Source organism: Plodia interpunctella, chromosome 23 (genome assembly GCF_027563975.2).
Source record: "Plodia interpunctella isolate USDA-ARS_2022_Savannah chromosome 23, ilPloInte3.2, whole genome shotgun sequence".
In the NCBI taxonomy this organism is placed as follows: Eukaryota; Metazoa; Arthropoda; class Insecta; order Lepidoptera; family Pyralidae; genus Plodia; species Plodia interpunctella.
The window spans coordinates 6730724-6756652 of NC_071316.1; the positions used below are offsets into that span (position 1 = coordinate 6730724).

Here is a 25929-nt window from a genome sequence, read left to right on the forward strand (position 1 = left end):
TATTTAAAATGTTCAAAAAAATAAAATAACACAATTTAATGTCTTGTCATTCACTCAAGAAAATCCAGATTATTAAATTGAAGTTACATACGCTGTAGTATCTCCATTGTATAATAACTGGTAATCAAACACCAATATATTATAAAACATAAATAGGGCTAATAAAAATAAAGAATAGTTAACCAAATATTAATAAGACATTGCTTAGCCCAAATTAATGTCAAACACATTACTTGAGTTTAAAATTTACCATAACAATCATAGTCTGTTTTCTTCATTTTATATAATTCAGTGCACACCGGGAGAGGCTAACTTTCAGGAATTCATTCCGTTTTCTTTGTAGCGAAGAAGTAGTCCTTTTCCTTCATTACATGAACTCAAAGTGTTGTATACTCCCTGAAATTTAAGAAACTATAGAGTGAACTAATAACAGTCCTCTTTTTTTCTTATTATATTGTTGATGCTCTGCCATACCAGGTTAATAAATAATAATAAAAATGGCTAAGTGCTAGTTGGACTCGCCACGAAGGGATCCATGTCATTATTATTACATATTATCGAGCAAAAAATGGCAAAAAAAGAACATTTATTTTATAGGAGGTGCTCCTTGTTAACTTATATTATTTATTTTTAGTACTTAAATTTATATATGACGACCTCGATGGCGAAGTGGTAAAATGCTTGCCTCTGAACCGAGAGGTCCCGGGTTCGATCCCCGGTCGGGTCATGATGGAAAATGATCTTTTTCTGATTGGCCCGGGTCTTGGATGTTTATCTATATATGTATTTGTTATAAAATATGGTATCGTTGAGTTAGTATCCCATAACACAAGTCTCGAACTTACTTTGGGGCTAGCTCAATCTGTGTGATTTGTTCATACATTATATTCATTGAAGTAGGTATATACCACACTAATATTATAAATGTGAAAGTGGGTTTGTTTGGATGTTTGTCCGTTAATCACGCTGAAGCTACTGAACGGATTTTTATGAAATTGGTATACAGACAGGGTATGAGCTAACTTAGGTGATAGGATACTTTTTGTCGAACGGGAACAGGATAAACGGGATGTAGAGCGAAACGAAGTTCGCGGGAAAAGCTAGTACTTAGTAATTAAATTGCAACTGTCTAGCCATTATGGTTCATGAGACACAGCCTAGTAATAGACAGACAGACAGATGGACGAAGCAAGTGAAATCTCAGTAATAAGATCCCGTTTTAATCTGTTTTACCTTAAAAAGTAAAAATGCTTACATTTGTATTTAAGTTTGGTACTTCCTCATTCTGTATATTTGTCCAAGTTCTGTAAGTTTTCAAGTCCTGATTCAGCAATATACTAGTAGGTAATGTATGGTGCTATCAGTAAGGATTGGCAAGTTATTGATACACACAGCATTTGATGATGCGATGATGCAGGGATGCTATCATCATGGATATTATGCTGTAAAAAAATATGAAATTATTATCCACACTATTAATAAAACATACACATCTTCGGGATATTTTATTAGTTAAGATTGGTAAAAACATATTGCTTACATCAGAGGTTAATCATAACAATTATTATCATCTTAACTGCAAACCAAAACTAGACTGATAACAATTGTGAAAAATATCTTAAAAATTCTAAGTCCTCTGGACTGACTCTTTCAGGGCACCCTTGTCTCCAGTAGCAAGCGGCGCGAATGGAACTTTGAATGAAGCGACCCGCCTCGCCCACTGGCGACAAGACACACTACGGGGCTTCCCTGCCGCTTTCGTGCTACCCGATCCGGCAGCCCTCTGCGATACCTTCTCTGACCGCGCCAATATTTGATGATTGTTCGACTGAACATTAAACTAACACGAACTAAATAAAAATTAAACATTCACATACCTTTGAACAAATTTATGTACATTTCAAGACCCCATAAGCGCAAATAGTCACTCATAGGATCAGCGGAGGTCTCGTCTTGACCGTCTGCCATTGCACTATGTATTACGAAAACACGTTTACTAAGTTTTTTTTATATACATAATGTCGCTACAAATCTCCCGAAAACAATAGGAATGTGAAAATCAATTCGATTTGCCGCCTTCACCAGCCAAGCCACACAATAATGACCGAACGCAGAGAACGAGTTCTAACGTGAATCGCATATAACTTTAATGTACTGACTCGGACGCAGTGCTGCCAACAGTGCCAACTAGTTTTAACAATATTTTAATTAAATATTGTTAAACAGTTTTGTGATAATACTTACATTTTTATTTTAACTTCATACATTCGACATAGGCAAATATTAATCAAATGATGATTTAATGGCTGCTAGAAAAGTTTACTACAAATAAATAAATTGATGAATGTCCAAATAATGACTTTGATTGTGTTATCTATAAATAAATTCATGACAATGTTTTAATCAACATTGTATTAAATTTAAGTACATATGTTCGGTTACCAGCTATGAAACAGTTTGTTCTTGCAGCTAAAGTAGTTTGACTGGTTTATTTTAATAAATAATAGCTAACATTTTGATTACTGATTATCAAGAACTGATTAGCTTATCTGGTTTGGGACATGCAGTTACATTGGTTTAGATAATTACAACCAAAGTTTGGTATCTATTAAAGAAATTTGCAAATAGCAAAACTGGTTCAGCTATTTCTTTTTTTCAGTGTATGCTGATAAGGCTTATTTTTTACAGATTTCATTACACCGTTCACACGTGTCTCCGTGTCTGTTTGTATGTCTGTCTTTAAAACCGGTGGACACGTGTTATAGGTAACGCGGTATATAATTTTTATAATTTTCTCCCGGGCATCAAACCTGCTCACCAGCTAGTATCATTACGAACTGACTGAATTTTCTTCATGATATCTTCGCATCTATATGATCTATATATCCTTACATATTATAAAACAACTGCCGCTGCCGCGTCTGTTTGTCTGAAACGCGATAAACTCAAAAAGTGGTGTATGGATTTTCATGCGGTTTTTACTAATAGATTCCGGAGGTAGATGTGTAATTTGTTATGTTTTTACACGTGCGAAGCCGGGTCGAGCCGCTAGTGGTGAACGAAGTCGTATAGAGCAATTTAGAATGTGGTCGTAATGAAAGCAACCTGAAATTACGAACGTAACTTATTTCAATTGCTGCGAGAACATGCCGTGTGTTTACACGTCCTAGGTTTCAGCTATTTATATGAGCAATTTGTTTACTTTGTGCTGCATAACAAATTTACTGTATAGCGGACTGAAGATATATTTATATATCTATTTGCTTCTCCGCTGTAATTTACGGGTTTAATTATGATTTTATTCATATTAACTTCACCCGCGTTTATATCGTGTGTCCACTCGTAAGTTATTATAATCGATATCTCGGGTTCTAAGCAACGTATCGCGATGATACCTCTCAGATTTTAAGTTAAGACCTTCCATTATACAACTGTTAAAACCGCATCTAATTCCGTCCAGTAGTTTTTGCGTGATGCGCGGAAAAACATAGAGACAGACGAAAACAAATAGTCCCATAAAGACTCTCCATAATTATTTTTAATTAATATTACATATGTACAAACATAGCCCACTTACAGTTTTATTATATGTGTAGATAATATTGTACATGTGAAATTGATGTTTATTTTGTCCTTCGTTCATGTCAAAAAGGAGTATAGGATTAAAGTGATTTTGGATGTGGAGATATTTGGGGAGCTGGAGAGTGAGTGGATACTTTGTGCAGCGAGCGGTGTGGCACCGCTCGCTGCACAAAGCTGCGCAAACAAACCGAAGTGATGGAAGGGGTGCAACTTTCGGTCACACTATTTTGAGCAGCTCGTAGTAGTCGTGGGCGACTACTATTAAATGAGTTGATAGTTTTGTTATGATTAGTGTCTTATGTAACGGACTGACGGTATTTTTTGCACAAAAGAGCTACTAACTTCGTTGGTTGGTAAAGTAATTACATTTATAGCAAAACAAAACATAAATATGTTATAAGTCAGAGTTATACCAAAGAGGAACATAAAATCACAGATTTTCCATTAAAATTATCGACCAGTTTAGATTGAGGTCGGTACAGTCCACGCGAGCGTCAACCTTCCTATCCGTAGCAAACTCGCCGCTATCTCCTCCAGTATACAGTCCATGTTGCACCTGATCTGCAGTCGACTGTACTGGTTCTGAGCTCGTTACAACGATGATCAATGGTTCCGCTGGGAATCCTAGTTTTGATCGGCCGCCTTCCAATTGATGGATTGTTAGGTGAAATGTGTCGATTTCGTCATTTTGTGAAATTTGTTTTGACTCAACCCACACTAAGTCCTAAGTGTACGAGTGATATAAATCATCTGTCAATTGATTGGTGATGGTGTCGCCATTTTAAATGGATTTTTATGACTCGCAACACACTTATAGAGATTTATATCACTCATGTGTTGGCATGTTTAGTGTTTACTTCTTCCGTTCTATGTCGATCATTTGCCATTTTATATAAAACCTATATTCCTATTTTTGTTATTATTGTCTGACACAACCATCCATATCTTGTTTCCTCTATCCCTGAAACCTGACTCTTATATCAAACGACACCTGGTGAACAATTTCTATGGTCGTAATAAATGAAACACTTGTGTTGTGGCAATTAAAATGTAATTATGTATTGAAAACCAAAACTACAACAATTCACAACCAAACTATCGGCGGCAATTTTCTCGACAGATAAAAATATTTAAAATAAGAATAACATTTTCAACTTATTTCTCTAGTACAATTTTGGTGGCCAGTTCAGTTAATTTATTGTTATATAAATCCTGGACACCTGGTATATTATCATCACAAATAATGTAAAAAAAATCCTAAAACGAGAAGACCGTGCCACAACAACTGCAGTATTTGGAATTATCACTAAACAGATCGGCCATATTGTTGGCAAGCTGTCTAGAACTCTAAATACATATTTAAAGCATTTTAAGCTGCCTCCACGCAACACTAAGTCATTGTTAAACTTTAAGCCTATAATAGTGAAAGTACATGGTAAGGTAACCAATTTGGTATGCACAGCGTGCCTTGGTGACATCACCCTATGGAATAAAATAAGGAATGTACAGATTGGTTCCTTCAATGGTACTTTCAATTGATATTTTTGTCATGCCTCCAAATTGCCAGCCAATTTAAAAAATCTGTTGAGGCGCTATATAACAATAAAACAATATATTGTGAATTATATTAACAGATTATGTGGTGAAATAGTATGCCATCATTAGTCAAGATCATTTTTATCATTCGTCAAAAAAGATAAATGTGATGATGACGTTAGGGGCTAGACTAGACAAAGAAATTTTTGATTAGGATATGTTCATGTTTAGGAGTAAAATATCATTTTATTGAATTCTAGCATTATCTTAGTATTATAATGTTGTTGGAATTCACATGAGTAATGTCTAGACATTACTTGTTATTTCAGATACAAAACGTGGGTTAAACTTTTGTACCATTTGTATTTTGTGGGCGTGATTCACATGTGGCTGCTCAGAATGAGGTATTGTGTCTGGTCAAGCCTTTATTTTGGCGTCTGCCCCTTGTAAGGTAAGGTCAGATTCTTTACGAGAGGTTTACACATGTATAGATCTATACATACATGTGTAATAAGATCTAAAGGGTTAGACTGAACGTGTTAATCTATGTGTAGCGAACAGACCGATTGGGAAAATATTTTTGTGCATGAATTTGGGGAATTCATGAAGCTATCCAGAATCTTTTAATCATGTCTTTGAAGAAATGGTCGCGGTGAAGTTTGTTGCGCCATTTCTTCTCCTACGCTTTGATGTTAATAAGTGATGTATGTCATCCTAGTTCATAAAAGATTTTTGATTTAATTTGAATCCGAAAATTCCTACGGCGTCGAAGTCGCGGTTTCAACTAATAAATAATGGTCCAAGAAACAGCCTTTGAAAAACTGTAAATTTCTAGAAACACGAATTATTCAGTAACTCATTTAGCCAGCTAAGCCAGCTTTCACAGTGGTCTTACGGAACTTTTTATTTGTTTCAGGTACGAAATAAGGTTACGAGAAAAAGCTCCGGCAAAGAGACTCGTTGCCTTGGAAAGCTCGCGAAATTAGCGGATTTTCTAAAATATTGTCCCTGGATATTTTAAAGTAGTCTGGAGAGGACAAAATTGAAAGTTATTGAAACAGATTCTACAAAAATTTAAGAAAATATGTAATAGCGCGTAAGATTTGCGATGTAATTTTGTTCTTCCAATCACAATTTTGTTATAAACTATTGCATGTATACTCATAATGTATGTATCATTTAGAAGGTATTTTGACATAATATATTTAGCATATTCTATTAAAATACATCCACATTGGCTTGATAATGAATTTAGCTTTTTGGATCCATTAATTTAACAATGAAATAATAGCATCGAAATAAATTCTAGTGCGGGCAGCACTAGACATACATTAAAATGGCTGCTAAAGATGATGATTAGGTAGATAGGTAGGTAATCAATGAAATGAAAACAAGCAAATAAAGTCACAACTTTGTTTCCATATTATTCCTTGGCTTTGTACGGCATGTACCCAGAGTTGAACCCGTTGCCGAAGTTGGAGGAGCCGCCCTGGTGATTGTTGAAGCCGCCGGCACTGTGCCCGCCCGAGCCGAAGGAACTGCCGCCGCCTACGTCGTGGCCTGAGCTGGTGTGGCCCTGGGTGATCTGGAAGTTGATGAAGTTAAATACAGATACATATACTTCCAGAAAGTCCAATTGAAAATAGCTTGCGTCCAGCAAATTCCTGCGACTTACCCGATATTGTAATATCACCTAGTTGAAGATGTTTTCCGTGTCACAGTGAAATTTTTAGCTATATGAAGAATCTCCAATTAATAGAATTTTCTACAATCTGAATGGGAGAACTCGTTGGTACATTTTATGAGAAGATATAAAGCAAAACACTACATGATAATAAAGTTCACAAGGTTGATAATGTCACAAGGGAGAAAAGGTTAGCATTAATGGAGATACGTCGATAACTAGGAAAGGAAAGGCTGATGATGATCATGAATTTAATAATAATAATATATATATACGTCGTAATAAAAGAAGTAAAGGGGGCGAGAAAGATGTTATTCTAGTTTGGAATTGAATTACTTCAAAACGAAGCAACAATGACAACATGCATTTGTTAATGTCATTTAATAATGTTAAATCTCTTGTTTCCATAACACCAAATTCTTTTTCAATATAGCAAAGTCTTTCTTTAGGTAAACGAGAGTAATATTTTATGACATTTAAAACCTCAAACCGACTAATAGCCCAGTCAAAGTTAAGCTGAATAATAAATGGCTGGAAAGACCGTCTAGTTTGATTGTGAAAATGTTAAGTCATTTTTTATGGACGATCTATTTGGAAGTTTTGAGCTCGAAGTCTGACAGACGCTAAAAGGCATACTTTTCATCGAATCCCAAGTTTTGGTAAATCGCATTACTTTTATCTTCTTTAGTTAAAACAGCATTTAAATAGCTTCTTCGCAGAAATCACAATATTTATGACTGAAAAAAGTATCTACACGTTATGTATGTAATCGAGTGCTCATTTTTAAGATTGCAATTTGTTGGGTTACTGTGGTGACCACTTTCTATCAGATGTCTGTCATGTCATGATTCTTGTTCAAAATATATATTACCTGAGTGAAGTCCGAAGAGCTGTGTCCTCTATCATGTCCGTGCACAGATCCTCCTTGCTGGTAGCCCTGCTGACCGAATCCTTGGCTTCCAGCTCCGTAGTTTTGGTTCCCGAAGCTCTGGCCCCTGTTGAAGCCCCCTCCCATGCCTGCCCCCATACCTATGCCTCCGTATGGGGAGGCGCTGACGAAGGCCACAATGCAGGCTAATAGGGCGATGGACTGGAACGGAAAAATATTGGTCAGAATAAGCTATCGAAAGTGTGGCAAGTCTTGACTATTTTTCAATCATTTTTATTAAAACATTCACATGCCTAAATATTGTAAATATTTAAAAGAGTCAGTGTTATCGACTGAATTGAAAAATTATTGTTGGTATTAAAGTTTGCTTTTTACTTTCACTGCGACGATACTAGAAATGGATATGTATTGATAAAATTACAATAAAAGATAGAAAAGAAATTCATGAAGCAAACACAGAAAAAGTATCAATAGATAAGAGACATAAAATCTATCAATATATAAAAGAATATTTCTAAATATAAAAGTAAATGAAGTCACAAAAACTTGAAAGTGTAGATGGGTTTTAAAAAGGTTTTACTTACCAGGCGGTTCATTTTGATATTATACTTCACAACCACACACTGGAATACACGAACAAAACTGCCTCTTCAATATTTTATACCAACACTAATTACTATAATTAGATAAGTACCATTACAGTTTTATTAATGTCCTTTTGATTTCTCTTTCTATTATAATTAATCTGCAGATTAATAAACTGTACGGCAGTTTATTGTTTGTTAATGATTATCAAAATATCTGACTAATTTTTTTTTTCAAGAATCCGTCTTTTTGGATAATTTTGATCGTGACAATAGCTTCGATAGTTTCGAAAAATGATAGGTTCATATTTCCCAAAAATATGTTATTTATTAAGTTAGTAAAATAAGTAGCAAGCATACTAGTAGTTGTAACTCTGGGAACTATATTGTTCTAAATTTTGACGTGAAGAAGTGTTTTCACTGGGCTCCTGTAACCGTTGGTGTCTTCAGTTTTAGACGTGTCGTTATCGTCGACGTGTGTTGATATAAGAAATTTATAACTTTTATGTCTAAATGTTTTAATACTACCCGCGAATTAACTAAATACCTAGACATTTTAATTAGTACATTATATATTTCATCGAAATCTGAACAGTTTTTGCGCTTCAAATTTACTCCGCTTCCAAAGGAATATGATTCCTTTAGAGTAGAAACTTATTGATCTGTTGTTTCCATGTCAGGTAATACAATATCAGCTAATGACGTACAATTTGTAAGTTAAACAAGCTCTAGTGAGATTAAGATCAGTTTCTGTTATATTCAGCTAGAGGAATTCCTTGGAACTGAAGTTTAAACAAAGTTTGTAAAGTCCTTTTAATGTTTCGTTAATTTGCTTATCGCCTTGTACAAGTTGAAATTGTCAAGGATGATAGATTTTTAAGTTAACAAGTAAGTAAATAGGCGTACTGTTCAACTGGTTGTAAGAGGCTACTTAAATTTTGTGATAAATTTTAGGTGATTCGAAACAATAAAAACAAAAATATTAATTGAACGAAATGATTGAAACGACCTCCGTGGCCTAATGGTCATCACGCCGGACTGCTACATTGGAGTTCCCGGATTTTATCCCCGGTCAGCTCTGTCTACAGCAGCAAACTCATCCAAATTTCTCTGATCGAAAGTGAATTCTGGACCTAATTTCTATAGAAATGTACCTATTTTACATATGTTCCTATAAAAATAATAATACAGATGTTTATTGTCTGTTCCAATATTGTGAGTAGTAGTGAGAGTTCTTTGCTAGATACTTTTATGAATGTTGTAATATAATAATTATTATATGATAAATATAATACATACATTATCACGCCTGTTTCCCATAGGGGTGGGCAGGCCACGATCCTGACAAAACTCACTCGCTCACCTCATATATGTACCCTTTTGATTAAGATTTTTAGGCTATAGCACTAGGTACCTATATATACCTAGTGTCCATTTTAGTTCTCCTCTCGCGAATCAATCAGTTTTCATTTTCGCCATTGTTATTTCTATATATTATGATAATTCAATTTTTAAATGGCTTTTGTTTATACAGATATAATATGCCAGTCCATATATTGTGTTGTGATTGGTTACTATATTATTGGGCGTTTAATTAATTATCCCAGGCCATCCCAGGTTAACCATTAACTATGTATACCATGACAGATGTTATGTTATGATATGGTTAACCTGATTAACAATTTAGATTAACAACTAAATTTTGTGTCTCGTTTAATGACTGCCATAGGTTTATTGTAATCAATTTATTAGGTTTAAATTAATTATGTGCGAAAATTGATCGCAATGCTAGTTCGATATATTATTTTACTAAATTACATGGTTAGGATAGTAGGTATTAGTAAATCCACAAATCAGATAAAAATACATATATTTTCCACAATCTCATCCTCATCATCAACATGTACACCATCATCCCACAAATCCACCTGTCTGGAACCCGTTGCCGAAGCCAGACTGACCGCCCTGGTATCCTCCGAAGCCTCCCTGGCTTCCACCGCCAGCTCCGTACTGGCTGCCTCCGGCGACGTCGTGTCCTGAGGACTGATGTGCGTCTGTGATCTGGACGATAATACATATTGAGTAATTATATCCTCTCAAACTACCGCTGGTTGACTGGAAGAGATCCCTTAATGACATAAGTCCGCCATTAAACAAGAGCTCTTTGTACAATAAAGATATTCTTAAACATATTATAAAAAGAAGTCCGCCTGTCGCGTCTATCTGTCTGATGAACGCGATAAATTCAACCAGCAATCTCGCTAAACGTAACCTTCGAATCTCATGACTCTTGTCAACCCCGTATTAGAGATAAAGAAGTTAAACTGCATTTCTATTAAAGCCATTATAGTGGATGATCAAAAGTATTATGGAGTCTCTCATCATCAAAACGTACAAGTCTATGCCATTAACAATACCTGAGTGAAACTGGAATCATGATGTCCCCTGTCATATCCTCCCTGGGCGCCTCCAGCCTGGTATCCTTGGCTGCCGTAACCTTGGCTACCAGCTCCGAATCCCTCGCTTCCGAATCCTCCGCCCCCTTGGTGACCCCCGCCAAGACCTCCCATACCAAGACCCATGGCACCGTAAGGCGACGCCGACGCCTGGATGGCAAGCGTGCAGCTGAGGATGGCTAGAACCTGTAATTGGAATAATCATGTGAAAATTCATATCGTATTCGTTTTTATCACAATAAATAATTCATTGAACAATACTAGGATTGTATTTTAGTGTGAGATTTTTAGATCTTAAACTGGGGATTCTTATCGATTACATTTATTCCAATGCAGCTGCCGTCTTTCGAATTGCGCAACTCTTGGCTTTGCCTACCCCGTAAAGGAAAACACGTGACTCTCATCTGAAGGTTTTAAATCGAAACGTCATTAATGGATTTACTACTTTTTAAATTTTCAGTTTATGGATGTCCTTTCAATGTTTAAACATTCATTTAAATGAAGCACTACTTTAAAACAATTCCCTCTTATTTAACGAGAACAAAAGCGGAAAAACTAACTGTGAGAGATTTTTCACAAGCCGAAGAAAATGGAACAATGGTTTTTGAAGATAAAGTAGAAATGGAGGAAAGTATTCTTAATGAAACTTACCACGAATTTGAGTGCCATTGCGTCTTCGTCCAAAGATAGAATGAATTAATACCTATCAAACTGAAACTTATATACCTGACTAATTATTATGTCATTATCATCACTGACTGAACCGTTGTTTGTAACTAAACGACCTGTTAACGATCGTATATCCCCAAATGGGAATCACAGGTGAGGTGTATGGAAATTAGCTAAGTACCCACATTTGATTAATTGTTACGGAGGAATCGAAATTGGGCATTTTCGCAGGATTTCTGATGAGTTTGTCGATAGGCCATTGTCGAAAAGACTATTAATAGTTAAAGTTGTAGTAATAATATCGGTAACTTACAGTGAAGAGATATTATCGATACTATCAATCGCTTTCGACTATCTACAGAGTTAGAAGACTTTTTATCGGTTAAGATTGTATTTTTTATTTATACTTTGTTTACCAAGATAGTACAAATGGCGGACTTAATGCTATAAACATTGTTTACCATTGAACCTTCAGAAAAAACTGAAAGAGTAATTAAAGCGATAGGTGTATGAACAAATAAATAATACTGTAATCTAAAGCACTGTCAAAAATGCGAAAGTCTGCCTGTCTTTTTCGGTTTCACAGCTAAACTGATGCAAAGATTTTTATGAAATCTGCTAAAGACCAGAGTTCTAATTTAGGCAACTCTTTTTCCAATTTCTACTCCTAGATAACGGTTGTTAACTTTGTATGACAAACGAAACCGTTGGAGATCGTCGTGTATTGGGACTACCAAATTCTACTTACATGATTTGCCCCATTATGGAATAACTCAATGGAACTAGTGGCATAAAGGGGTATTATTTATTAGACCTGAAAATAGTCACGCAAATATGGGTAGTAGTCCCACACTATCGATCTATCGATAGTCAATCGACTATCGATAGATCGATACAGTAGTACTTATATTAAATTTTAATTTAACGTTATAAGCATTATGACTGCAGATTTAAAAAAAGATAAAGGTGAAACTAATTTACAGAATAAAAACAGATTTTCTAAGTCAATCGGCTATCGATAGATCGATAGTGTGGGACTTCAGTTCAGTTCATTTTTCGATAATGTTCGCTACTTGCTTCAGGTTTCTTTTTTAGTTTTCGGTATTGTTTTTTGTAGTTTTAATATCTGTCTTAAAGGTTTGCTTGGAAAATCCACTTTTAACAGTAATTACATTAACTTGTCATAGTTAAACGTACTAGTTTAAATTACTTAAACTAGTACGTTAAACTTAATTGGCAATTTAACACTTGAAATAATTAAACATAGCGTTTAACTAATTGGTAACGACTAGTGTAGCTATTCTATTATTGTATATAACTAAACTGTCTCTTTTATCTGTTATGTGTTTACTTGATTTTACATCCTAGACCAAATTATGAAGAAGGTAAAAGTAATGTCATACAAGGAGGACATTGTGATAACGAATTTCAATTTAAGGTTTGTAATAAAGTTTTGTCTTCCATTTTAATTTGTGAGTTGTATAGTATAAGTAGTCTGTACTAAGTTTATAGTACCGACTACTGGATATTATCATCTATATATACGCTTCTTTATCTCATTGAACATTCGCTTCTCCTAAATAATTTTCGGAATAAAACAAAAAAATAACATTATAATAAATATTTTATTTACAAAATCAACCTTATCTACAGTTGTCGTTCTCTATAATAATCTAACCCATAAAGCCGCCACCATTGAACCCGCTGCCGAAACCAGATTGGCCTCCCTGGTAGCCACCGAAGCCTCCGGCGCCGCCGCCGGTGCTTCCGAACGAGCTGCCACCACCGACGTCATGGCCCACGGATTGATGGGCATCAGTGATCTGGACAATAATGCTTTTGTTAAAGATTGTGACATAAAAAGCGCAACATATGAAGACCCAAAGAAAAGTGTAGCAAAGTTATCTTCGAAATGAAAACAGCATAAGACATCCGGCAGACAGATAGTCCTATTAAATAATCGCCTTCAGTGCAAGATTTAAAGAGCTATGTTGGTTCTAGAGTAACTTCCATCGGATTTTATGTTTTACCACACCTGGAAAGGACTAGGGACGGGAAAGAATATGAAAAAACTCAGAATATGTAAACCTTCAAATTTCACAACGAATGATTACCAGGTCAGTTTTATATAGTAAAATACGCTTAAAAGTAGAATATGCAATAATACTTACTTGTGTAAAACTGGAATCGGCGTGTCCTCTATCGTATCCTCCCTGGGCACCTCCAGCCTGGTATCCTTGGCTGCCAAATCCTTGACCACCAGCCCCGAAACCGCTGCTTCCGTACCCACCTCCGGATTGATAACCGCCTCCCATCCCCATAGGACCTACGCCTCCCATGCCCATCGGTCCAACGCCTCCCATGCCCATTCCCGCTGGACCCATCCCTCCCATTCCCATGGCAACAGGTCCTACGCCTCCCATACCCATCCCTACTCCAAAGGGCTTGGATTGCACAGCCAAAATACAGCTGAGGATGGCAAGAGTCTGAAACAAAATATAAGTTTCAAACATTGATCCTTATAATGCAGTTTAATAGATGACAGTATTATCAGTGACCAAGACGATATGATAGACTAAACTTTACTGACTTTTCCAAAAATGTCAACTGTTGCCATCAGAAAATTGTTCACCCCGTGATTATGACACATATCAAGTACAAATTTTGTAACAAAATAGAAACTTAAGAGCGGAGTCAGAATGGAATTGGTGATTTATCCCAGGACAATTGATATTTAGTTTACTAAATATTATTTAACTTTTTTATTATTATTATTATGTTTGAAAGTCTCATTGTCAAGTTAATTTGAAAGTAGGAAGCGTAATAATCCAGCTAGAGGTGGAGGATATCTCCAAGAAAACAATGTCTCAAAAGCTTCGCAATAAAGATAAGAGTTCTGGAATTAACCCGGAGAGCTGAGTGCAGGGAAAGTTGCAGCGTTTATCATAACTCAGATTAAAGCTAATTCAAATGCAAGAGAATATGCTAAATGCTCAGAATAGAATATCGACTTGAAGTAAACGTGTAATAAAAAACGTTACGTAGGTATTTTGTATTAGAATCAAAAGTAAATCAAAAGAAAGAAAAAAATGAAATGTATTCGTATATTGCTATTAAAGTGACATCTGATTCAGAAAAGTGGAAGTTCGAAATGATTATACCGATCTCATATGATGTTTGGATATGGACAAGAATGAAAATATATGAAATATGAGTACAGCTCTAATATTGGAACTGTATCACTTACAATACGTACACGAATATGTTTGTTATTGCTTGAGATTCGACATGTGAGGTCACACATTATCATTTCGAAAACGTTTGCAAGACAGGGATTCAGGGATCGGAGAAAACTGAACGACCAAATTCAATTAATGCGAACGAAGACGTTAAAAACAATAGTAAATATTGTGAAATTTACTTAACACAAAATATAAAAATTATACTTACCACAAATTTGAATGCCATTGTGATTTGGTTAATGTCTCTTGTGCTCAAACACCGACTGAATGATTTGATAACGGCCAAACTATAACTTTTATACCTGACTAATTATAAAGTCATTATGATATATTAAAAAAACACTCAATATTTTGTATACGCGACAATTGTACTTAATGATTATCAGAAATGTGATATTAGTAACAGTCATACAAATTTCTAAGAACTTGATTTTGGGTTTTACGTACATTATCTACGTAGAAATCTACTAATTCATGTTACATTTCTAATTGTAATTCTCGTATTACAACTTTGATATGATTAATTAATACTTTTTAATTTATAGTCCAATGTCTGATGGTAAACAAGCTCCGCAACCCATGACTTTTCCTTTTCTATATATCAGTACGAGAAAATAAATACAATTCCAATAACAACCTAACTGTATTATGCTTTACGTAGGTATATAATGCACAGTAAAGATATTAGAAATGTTATCTATACATATATTAAACAGTAGAAAAAAATCCTGTACATTGAAAATAAGGTGAAATTAGGTGATAGAGTCACAGCAACAGAGTAAGAATTTGCAAAAAAAATCCGTCTGTATGTCTGTCTGTCTGTTTGTACACGCTAATCTTCGGAACTACTGGACGGATTTCAATGAAACTTTTTCTGTGTGATACGACTACAAAGTAGGCAAAGTGTTGCCTACTTTGTAGTCTAGGATCTTTTTATATGTTAGTTACACTTTCAAGGATAATGTTGTTGTACACCGATTTAGTTAAATTGTAAAGATCCGAGGTCAAATATATGTTTTAATCATTTTCCAAACGGCTGCAATATGGGGAGAAAGGTTATGAAAAACATACAAAATATTTATAGTTGAATATAAAAGCGGTAGTGGACCAGTGAACTAATTGCTCTATTTACGTGTCAAGGGTATAGGTTCATATCTCAGACGCGTCCCTAATTTAGTATCCGCATCGTGAATGCTACTTACATAATCTAGTTGTTATATCAATTCCCTAGCGGTATTATCCAAATAGCTCGTTACTATATCGATACTAATTGTGTAATTATAGAATATTACTAATTAAACTTTATGCTTAGCTTATTTCATAATAACTAGTGCTGATATTTATAGAGATGTATTAATTTTACTTATATGCGCCGTCACATCATATGATAAAATATTACTAATTTTACTTTCACATACAGGTACTTACTTCATGGAGCATATAAAAAGACCCTTCACGATTCGTTAATTAAATCCGTTAATTAGGGCTTGTGTCACCGCTTGCTGATAAAGTATCTGATAGTCTATGTGTAAAATATTAATATATAAACTATTATTGCAGATTGCGTTGAAATTGTGTTTCTCAAGTGTTGGATATGCCTCTCCAACACTGGCCAATTTGGCCTTCTGGTAGATATACCAGTTGTTTATCTGCCATATATATAATATATGATTTTTTTATCAGAATGTAGTGAAACAAGCCAGTGAGAAAATCACAAGAATCTAAAGATTTCTAATCTATATTATCACCAAAACAAAACTTCCAGCTTCACAATACGACGTGAAATCCTAAGAACCCTATTCAACACATATAGCAAGAGCACAGAGAGACAGACAAAGAAATCCCTCCATCCTTTGATCCGGGCGTGGGCGCCATTGACACCTATCAATACCGGGATTGCCCAGATCACCCGGGTCCAGAAATAAACCTCCAATTATCCCGGGCAACCGGATCGCACCTTGGGAGGTTATTCCGTCGGCTGGTCCCACTCTAAAATATCTTGTTCAAGACTTTTTCACCATATAGACTTGAATAGTCAAGTCTATATTGGTAATGTGGTTAAGCTAGAAAAATATTTTTTTTTACATTTACAATTGGTTTTATCCAATCATGGCCAGCTCTGTTTGCTTTCATTCATAGTAAATAAACTTAATTGTACATTCGTTTATTATACATAAACTAGAATATAATAAAACCTTGAAAGAAACGTGTGTATAAACACTTTAGTACATACAACAAATAATATACAGAAATAGCATATTCTTTGCACAATGACACATTTAACCCAGAAAATACCAGACCAGTGAAAAATTCGACTTTGAACAATTTTTCATTGACTATATTTTTGGGATAACGGGGTCAGTCGAGGGAAATATTGCAATCAGACAACTGGTCCCGCGGCCCCAGATTTAATGGGGCTAGTTTACAGAATACTCCCTTGTGGTGTGAACCGCAATTTAGCTTTGAAATAAATTGGCTTTCAACTGAGAAAGTCCAACTTAATCAGATAAATAAGGTGTCAAATGAAGTACAAATATTTTATGGGTTGTGTTGATTCAGTTCCGTGACGTGGGACAACTTCAGCCCTCACATCGTATTAATTTAAAGAGCTTAATATAACAGAAATCATTTATTATTAATAAGTTATATTACCTTAATATAACTTATTAATATTTCACTATATTGCTTTTATTACAATATCCACTATATAAATCCTAACTAATATTATAAATGCGAAAGTAAGTTTGTTAACCTCTCCATGCTCTATCTACTCAACCAATCTTCTTGAAATTTTACATATCGGCATCCCTTCTCACTACGTGGTCATTCCTGTTTTCACATTGATACGTATAGGAAATCTTCATGATAGGGTTTCCTGCCATTCCACCAGCGCTATTTGGATGAATGGCGGGAAACCGCATTGGATCGGTAAATATGGGGGCAGAAAGGGGAGACTTGCCCAGCAGTAGAAAACAATAGGCTAATAAAAATAGGTATGCTTCGTTAATTACCACCGGTTACTGTTCATCTATGCTCATCACTACATAAAATTAAACTAAGTTGCTTCCCGCTTTCTGTAGATAGTGTGATTCTTGAGGAAGGTTTATTTGTACAAGTTATTATGGTTTTACCCAGGCGAATAGTTACATTATATTCGTTATAACTATTATCAGTACATAGGTACATTGTTAACGAAAGGAGAGCATCCCTCGCTGACCACGGCTACAGTATTATGGATTACACAGTAAAGCACGGGAACCTACTCGTGCGTCATACCAAAAGTTTCTTAACTTCGGTAATATCTGCAGCTAGTGCGGCCGGCAGACGTCGATAGCCGATGATCGATGAAAATTATTTATAGTATCGATTTCTGCTTATTTTTTGACATCGACGCTATTTATTAATATTAATCTATGCATTAATGCACATAAAATTCTTGCGAATTGTTCACCGTCGTTTTTGGTTTATAGATGAAATAAAAAAATATAAACCAATCAAGTGCGAATTGAGCTCTCGTGAAGAGTTTACTTATGTTAGACATCGCCATATTGATTTTATATGAAAGTATATGAATACATGTTTCTTACAACTTATTCAGCGTCGTTTTTGGTTTGGTTGAAAAATGAAATAAATAGAATGGTATATATCGCTCTCATCTGAGCGCGTTCCTGGTTTCTTCCCCGGATGTAAAAAAATAGTCTAAACTCAAGTTCCGCTTTCCAAGTTCCCTCTTTTTTAATAGAACTACAAATTCCCTTTTACCACTACCGCAAATTTGATGAACTGTCGACATATCGATAGAAAACTTATCGACGTCACTATCTCCGACCATCGCTAATGGACGATAATGACCAACAAACATTGAACAACTATTCAACTTATAATGAACCTTATGTCTTACGAAATAAAGGCTGCGCCAGGCCATTAATCACTAACATTAGTTAAACATTGAGTTCGTCTGTTCATAAATTGTCTATCGAATTTTCCCTCGTTTCGTAATGGCTATTGTAACCTTCCTTGTTTCGCGGGTGTTTTATGAATTAACTAGCATATGCCCGCAACTTCGAACACACGTAAAAATTTAAAGTTTTCCTTTCTCGTGGTAATTTATGTACTCTGGCAGGTTCGCCATGTAAGTGTGTTGCGTGTGAATCTGTCAGACGGTGATTCACGTCAGACTTCTTTATCCATTACTAATTGGACCCTGCGGTGTTACCCACGGTATATCATTCGTTGTAATTATTTAAAATATATTTTTATGTAGTAAAAGTGCTATTACTTACTTTAATAAGTAATAATCCAAGGTGTCCAGCCAAATGAGCACGAAGATGGGATTATAACATCATATATATAACATTTTATCTATCATCTACTTAATCTTAAGTAGATTATTTTTATATAGTATGTATCGTATATAGTATACACACTACAATACACCTTTATGCGGCGGTGATAGCGGCCAATTTGCTAGGAAAAGACCAGTTCAAAGAGCTGTTGACTGTACCTACATCACGGACTGAAAACACTTGAAGATTTGAAAAACTTCGACAACGAAGTTCAAAGGAAAAATTAACATAATTTATGTTAGGAATAACTTTGAAAAGATTAGAAAAAAAATAGAGTTAAAATCCTTTAATGTTGTCGTCGTGAAGATTCGTTTGAAGTTAAGACGTTTTCTGACCCTTTCTAGCGGATCTTTTGTCTCGCACATATTTTCTTTGATCTTCTTGTAATATACAAGACAGACATGATTAGTCTTCTTTGATAATATTGTTTTTTAGAGGTTATCAAACTGGACGCGATCTTACTTATGGTCACTAATTTTCTTTATAAATTTATAAAGACTTGAAAAACTTGAGTATGAAAGTTACAAATAGGATACAAGTTACTCATTTCTATAGAATTTATTCCAGTAGGTCCGCGAAAAAAAATGGAAAGAAAGAGAAGAAAAACCTAAATTATTTTACTTATAATTAATATAATGGGTAATTTACTTAGACATACCACATTGTACCTTTTTCTGTAACATTATGTACATAATTATACATGTTAAGCTTTGATGCCACAGAGACACACCCAGATACGAGTGGTAAACTCACAAAGGTATTCAGTTCATAAAATGCATCAAATGAATGCAGTAAACATGCAATAAAACTGCAGTTTAGCACCGAGACCTCTGCGACAGGACAGACACATTGCGTCTCTGTTAGAATCTATAACACATGAGTAGACATTTTATGCCATAGCATAAGTTAATACAGAAAATATGCTTCTACAGAAATTAACACAGTATTTACAAAAGGTGACACCAAAAGTTTCATTCAGCAACCAAACGCCTGACGTTCAAATATTACAGCATTTTAATTAAAATATTTAATATAAAATAAAATGTTTCAAAAATATGAAATCATTGTTACAAAAAATTGTCGTCTTTTTGTGTGTATTAAAACCAGCACCATTTATATCCTTCTTAACTAACACGTTCCGTTATACATTTCTGTTTTGATGTATTTTAAATTAACTTCTTAAAATCATTATCAATCTTGACTTCACCTCTACTTGTTTTTCTCGGAAATTCTCAGAAGAGAGCTTTGATTTATAAATTCCTCAGAAAAGTATAATAAAAAATTCGTTAAATTAAAATATGGCTATCTTGAAAATCTTCCTTACAATTTTGCTTCAATTTATTATTAAATAATTGATTTTGTTTTTGTTCCAAAAGTAAAGTAAGTGTATAGTGATGTTCTATGCAGATTAGATCAATTTTTGAATTCCCCGAAACCCGATTTTTAGAGGTGCTTACTTCATTTTTTATGTATTTTTAAACGTACTAAGCATAATTAATATATTCATATGCTATGACTACCTAACATTTATTCAGAAATTGGCATTACAGGCAGGCACTTTTTCGGGTCATAATTTGTTTATTTTATTTTAACATGTTCAAGCAGAACCAACAGCTTGTATTCTTACAAACTATATGTATATCAATGGGTTACAAGAAGCCAATTATAGGTTCATATTTTAAATTATGTAGTATTTATCTAAGCAACAAACTACTAGCATTTCCTAGCGACCTGCGGGATTTCTTCACAGCACCCGTAGAAGAAAATGCCGAAAGAAACTCATTTTAAGTGTTGGTCGTTACGCTAAAAGGGCTTACCATCGATGTTTTTTATGTATATTTTTAAGTAATACGAAGCACGCTTTAGGTTGAAAAAACATAACTTCGTCATTGCCACTTCGTCACACCTAAAAAACACAGAAACAATGGGATTAACTCTTATTTATTAAAGTCGTTAAAACTAATCTTCTGTTTGTGCGTATACTGTAACTTTGTTAACACCCACGTCCGAACAGTTCCGAACATTTTACGAGCGGGGCCGATTGATGGCCGATGTTTTATTGGCGGTATCAATCCTAACCTCTAAATATTTATGTCTCTCCCACGCTGGGAACAATACAAATAGGGTTTCTCCATTTTAGATTACGATTGGTAAGGAACTCAATAAGTTTAAGTTCTTTCTTACAAGCTTTCAAGTTGTTTTTCTAGATCGATTAATTTTGTTGGTAACTTTGTAAGACATATAAATAATGATTCAATATTTAAATTCACAGACATGACTTTCCCGTGGTGTGTGGTCCCGCCCTAGAATAGGACCACTCCATATCCTCTCGTGGATGTGGTAATATAAATATATTCATTAGTCATTTATTATACATCCGTGGTTTATCATTTGTTGTAATTATTTCAAAATATACTGTCGTTTTTACAGGTAATGTCCAATACGAGTGATTAACACCTCCCTTCTCACCTGAGGGCTTTTGTTTCGATTCTGTTTCAGAGCTCTTTCATATATTTGATTGAACAAACAGACATTTTGTACTCGTATCAAATCGATCATGTTTTAAGTCCTTTGTTCCTTTATTGATGTTGGATATGTATTTGGTAATTAAATTCATTTTTTCGGGCCATTCCAAATTGTTTTGTGATCACACGATGGATTGTGTGTGTTATGACAGTATCATTATCCTAATCTTTAAAATAAAATAAATGTCAATCCATAAATCCATGCATCTAACTTACTTTTTACATTTGGTTTAAAATCAAATTTAAACAGTACCATGTGAAAGATACAAATAAAACTGGTGAGAAGAAAACTAATAACGCCATAACTTTTAATAATATTTAGATAAACCATGCGAAAGATCGCAAATATCGAAATCAATAATGTCTCAGAAAAATATTGTATCAGAATCAGAAGAAAAGAAACCAATAAACTTCAATATTTGTTCAGAACACATAACCGTATGAAGCGAAGCGCCTGCAGCGAAGCGCTCCCAACGATTACACCTCTAGCTATAACTTGTTGCTATTCTTTCCTGGCAGGCGCTTCAATAATTTTATTTGAAAAAGCGTCTCTCATGTAAGAACCTTTTGATCTAATATGTTTTATTGTAAATAGGAGTATTCTGTTTACGCGTTTTTCTGCATGAAAAAGCAAAATGTAATAGTCTATTTACCCTTTATATTTCCCCTATATGTATATTTCCTTGATCATTGAGTTGTTTCATTTCAAACGCGAAATAAGGCGCTGTCTTTATATTTTTCGAAATACAAGTTGTGTTAGACATTGCGTTTCACAATAGTAATTTAGGCTGAAATGTTACAAATTAATTTTATCTTGTAAATGAAATGTCTTCTTTAGATATATTATAGATGGAAAGGCAGAAAGACAAAGGGGCCCAGAAAGGGCCATGTTCCTTTTTCTACAGAGCTACTTCAGGAAAATATTACCTATCAGGAAACAGAAAAACGAAAGGAACTCCACCGACAAGCACGCTCTTACATGATATGTTGATGTGTGAGAATGTTTGTTACTCAAAAACACAAAATGTGTGATGGAAATTTGTGACCTATATCGACGACCTGGAATATAGCACAGCACATAGGGTACTTACCTACTTTTTGTACCAAAACTCTCACACGAGAGCGAAGCCCCGGGACGCAGGTAGTATAATACTGCAATTCATTATTAATATTAGTAGTTTATGAAGCAGAATGAGGAGGAACCTACAAGATGGATTCAGTGGCTGAAACTTGACCAAAAAGCGCAATTTCGGGGCCGCCTGTGGCGAGATAGTGTGGAGAAATGGACGCCATTTGTAATAATTTCGCAGATAGCCAGTGGTAAATGTTTTGAGGGACTTAATTTATCTTGTAAGTTTGTTGTGCTTTGGCTAGATTTTGGTTCTTCTCCGTTTGCCATAACTTACGCTTGTTTACTTGTTTCTCATTTACGCATGTTTTCGGTTGCATTCATGTGACTCCGCGAGGCCGGGCTCAGCGTAAAAATAATAATATTTTGAAGGTTCATTTGTTTTACAACCGGCATTCGATATTTGCATAGACTTCGTAAAACCTCAGTGAACTTGTGTCATCAAACAAATACACAAAAAATGAATTGAAGACTGCTTTTGAAATGAAATTGTTATATCCAAAATTAAATTTCTAGTAGTAGGTAATGGCGCGACAAACTTCATCGCAGGTTTCTTCAAAGACGTAAATTTTTGCATTGAGTTATAGTAATTTAAAGTGCAGATAAAAAACTCGAATTTTATTTAAATAAAAACAAACTCTTGAACTAAATCTAACCTGATGTTCTTTACGTTTAGCACCTTGAAAGTTGTGACCTTTTATATAGGGACTTATCCCTTTCTGAACAAAGGACAAACATTAACGAGTTTTTGAAAACCTTTACCAATTCAGAGGGAATTTAATTACCGGCTGCGACGCGAGCACGCCCTCATTGTTTGAGTTGAGCTGATCCCGCTGAGTTGCTACAAAATATGTAATTGTATAATTTGTATCACTATATTAATACATACAACATTTTGCCAGATAGAATAGACCACACATACGATGAGAATGTTTTAAATAAGATAATATTTTATTACGTTTCAGCTCGAGTTTAAACTCAAGTTAATTTATTAGAGATCAAATGTGATATACTTCATGGTAAAATGAAGAAATATGATGTTGAAAATTGTTTCTTGCAATTTATTGCAAAAATACATTTTAATGACACAATATGTACTTAATGCTAAGCATTGTCTACAATGCACCTTTGCGACGCTTGGAAAAGGTTAATCAATTAATTAAAATCCAATTTCTCTGTAAAAACTCGAAGATCTTAATTCCTCTATTCACTTATATTCTAAAGCAGAAATTTCCGACGATCAAAATTCAAACGCCCTACACGAACCACTCAGCATCTAATAACACGACCCATACACATTGATGCAAAAGCTCAAGTGTCATCAGGCAGTATCTTTTCACCCTTATTACGGCCCAAAAGGTTCCAAAAAGCTCTTATTGACCCTTCGTAAGCTTTATTATGATACTTTTTAATATACCAGGGTTTGCAATCTACGTATTAAAACGTTCGATACTTTATGAGATTTTTAATGGACCCTTGGGGCCCTTTCGGGTTTATTGACTTGGGCTTGGGTCACAGTGTATACGCGTAATTTTTTTTCACGGTGCAGTGACCTTTATAAATGTAATGCTTAAATGTGTATGATAAAATTCAAAGGTTTGAAGTTTATTATCATAAATTTTTCTTTATACGCCTCTTAGAAATGAACACGCAAATACACATTTCAAGTGAATATTGCTCACGTCTCTATCTACCTACGGGACGCAAGGATAAGCATCAATGCTAAATCGTGTATTTGATGTTAAACAGAATATATGAATATTTTTTATACACTGGAAATATGTTTACAAACGTCGTAGTTATATGGGAGATTTTTATTCAATTGCTAGACCTGGTTAAATCCCATATCATCTTCAAGTTACCCATAAAATGATGTGCCGCACTCATATAAATGGGCAGTATCTCAATGCATATTCTCCAAAGATCAGGACACTGGTTTTCAGATACCACCTGAGAGGAAGCACGTCGAGAAATCAAGTATACACACACATAAAAAATTGCGTAACATCTAATATATATCAAGACTTGAAAAGCTACTTGATTTGAATGAAATATGGGCAAATCTAGGCCCATGAAATATGTATGCCATGCGGGCGAGGCTGAATGTTTAATACGCCGCGGTTGCTAGGATCAAGGGGAAGCAACTGACACGTCTTTAGCGACATTGTAGTTTCGGGAAGTAGGAATAAACATAATTACGATTATCGACGAAAATGTTGACTATAGTTTTGATATTTCAGAGACTCAGAAATTAAACCTTCATAAACACTTTATCACGAACCCTAGAGTATTGGGTGTTAGCCATAACTTAAAATTTGAATTATTGACATGGGTTGTTCAAAATATGATTAAAGTTCTTAGCTAATCTTGCAAAAAAAGCCCGTCTGTGACATTTTGAGTTGAAAATCACAACGATAACTAAATTAGCAGAGTCAAATTACGCCGTACGGCTTTCTTACATAAATGACTGTTAACATTTATTTATAGCTTATAGCCAATTAGCGATTCATCGAATATCATAATTTTCACATAAACTGTCCCCCTGCAGCCGAGATAAGCCGGGATTATGTAAATGTACCTGTTGGTTTGCAAATGTTGCAATAGGAATGTGATCAGGGTCAGAGGATTGTTTAAATTAGGCAATACAACTTGTACAGATATAAACATATTTCTACTGAAAGTATGGATAGCATTCAGTAAATTTGCAGTTTTTAAAAATAGAAAAGTACCACAAAGCTTAAAAACCCGCCTCTTCAACCAGTGTGTCCTCCCTACTGTCACCTATGGTGCCGAGACATGGACTCTTACAAAAGGAACCATGTACAAGATTGCAGTTGCGTAAAGAGCCATGGAACGAGCCATGCTCGGCATCAAATTACAAGATCGAGTTCGCAACCTGGAGATATGATCGTCGAACGAAAGTTCAAGACGTTAATGTCGCGTCTCTGGAATTTTGGGTTGTTGGTTGGGTTGGCTAGAAGGAACGATGGAAGGTGGAGTAAAGCTGTAACTGAGTGCTACCCCAGAACTGGAAAACGGAGCGTAGGACATCCGGCAGCTAGATGGGTCGATGATGTAAAGGAAATTGCTGGCAACAACTCAATGGGGGTGGCCCAGGATAGAGGCGTGGCGGAGACGGAAGGAGGCCTATGCCCAGCAGTGGGTCACGGTGGGCTGCAGATGAAACATATTTCTACAATTTGTGGGATCTTCGGGATGAATTCTTCGCCATTCTAGTTTATATTCCCGTATGTCATCGATACTACATATTAGAATTTGCGTGATTT

At 35.0% G+C, this 25929-nt stretch overlaps 4 protein-coding genes and 1 long non-coding RNA gene across 5 annotated transcripts in view; 1 reads left to right on the top strand and 4 right to left on the bottom strand.

Moving 5' to 3' along the window:
- The window catches only part of Cals (Calsyntenin), a 157923-nt gene that overhangs the window by 60063 nt on the left and 71931 nt on the right, over window positions 1-25929 (top strand). The gene's annotated exons all lie outside the window — the stretch shown is intronic.
- LOC128680114 (uncharacterized) lies at window positions 19-2633 on the bottom strand. The gene is made up of 3 exons (XR_008405817.2): window positions 1878-2633; window positions 1256-1442; window positions 19-396 (listed from the first exon to the last, which is right to left on the bottom strand). It is a non-coding gene; the product is annotated as an uncharacterized LOC128680114 (long non-coding RNA).
- Window positions 6518-8398, bottom strand: LOC128680113 (holotricin-3-like). The gene is made up of 3 exons (XM_053762925.1): window positions 8276-8398; window positions 7674-7892; window positions 6518-6703 (listed from the first exon to the last, which is right to left on the bottom strand). Exons 1-3 carry the CDS (start codon window positions 8285-8287, stop codon window positions 6542-6544), a joined length of 393 nt encoding a protein of 130 aa, XP_053618900.1. The 5' UTR covers window positions 8288-8398; the 3' UTR covers window positions 6518-6541.
- LOC135309952 (uncharacterized) lies at window positions 10187-11522 on the bottom strand. Its single transcript, XM_064436770.1, has 3 exons — window positions 11383-11522; window positions 10693-10917; window positions 10187-10336 (listed from the first exon to the last, which is right to left on the bottom strand). The coding sequence occupies exons 1-3, from the start codon at window positions 11398-11400 to the stop codon at window positions 10187-10189; spliced, it is 393 nt and encodes a 130-aa protein (XP_064292840.1). The 5' UTR covers window positions 11401-11522.
- Window positions 13007-14894, bottom strand: LOC128680112 (uncharacterized). The gene is made up of 3 exons (XM_053762924.1): window positions 14851-14894; window positions 13572-13886; window positions 13007-13223 (listed from the first exon to the last, which is right to left on the bottom strand). The coding sequence occupies exons 1-3, from the start codon at window positions 14866-14868 to the stop codon at window positions 13074-13076; spliced, it is 483 nt and encodes a 160-aa protein (XP_053618899.1). The 5' UTR covers window positions 14869-14894; the 3' UTR covers window positions 13007-13073.

Excerpts from the sequence above, each read along its gene's own strand:
- LOC135309952 (XM_064436770.1), bottom strand. Across the intron at positions 10,337-10,692 it reads ATGATTCCAGTTTCACTCAG|ATCACAGACGCACATCAGTC; the intron begins GTATTGTTAATG and ends ATTATCGTCCAG.
- LOC128680112 (XM_053762924.1), bottom strand. Across the intron at positions 13,224-13,571 it reads CCGATTCCAGTTTTACACAA|ATCACTGATGCCCATCAATC; the intron begins GTAAGTATTATT and ends ATTATTGTCCAG.
- LOC128680113 (XM_053762925.1), bottom strand. Across the intron at positions 6,704-7,673 it reads GCTCTTCGGACTTCACTCAG|ATCACCCAGGGCCACACCAG; the intron begins GTAATATATATT and ends ATCAACTTCCAG.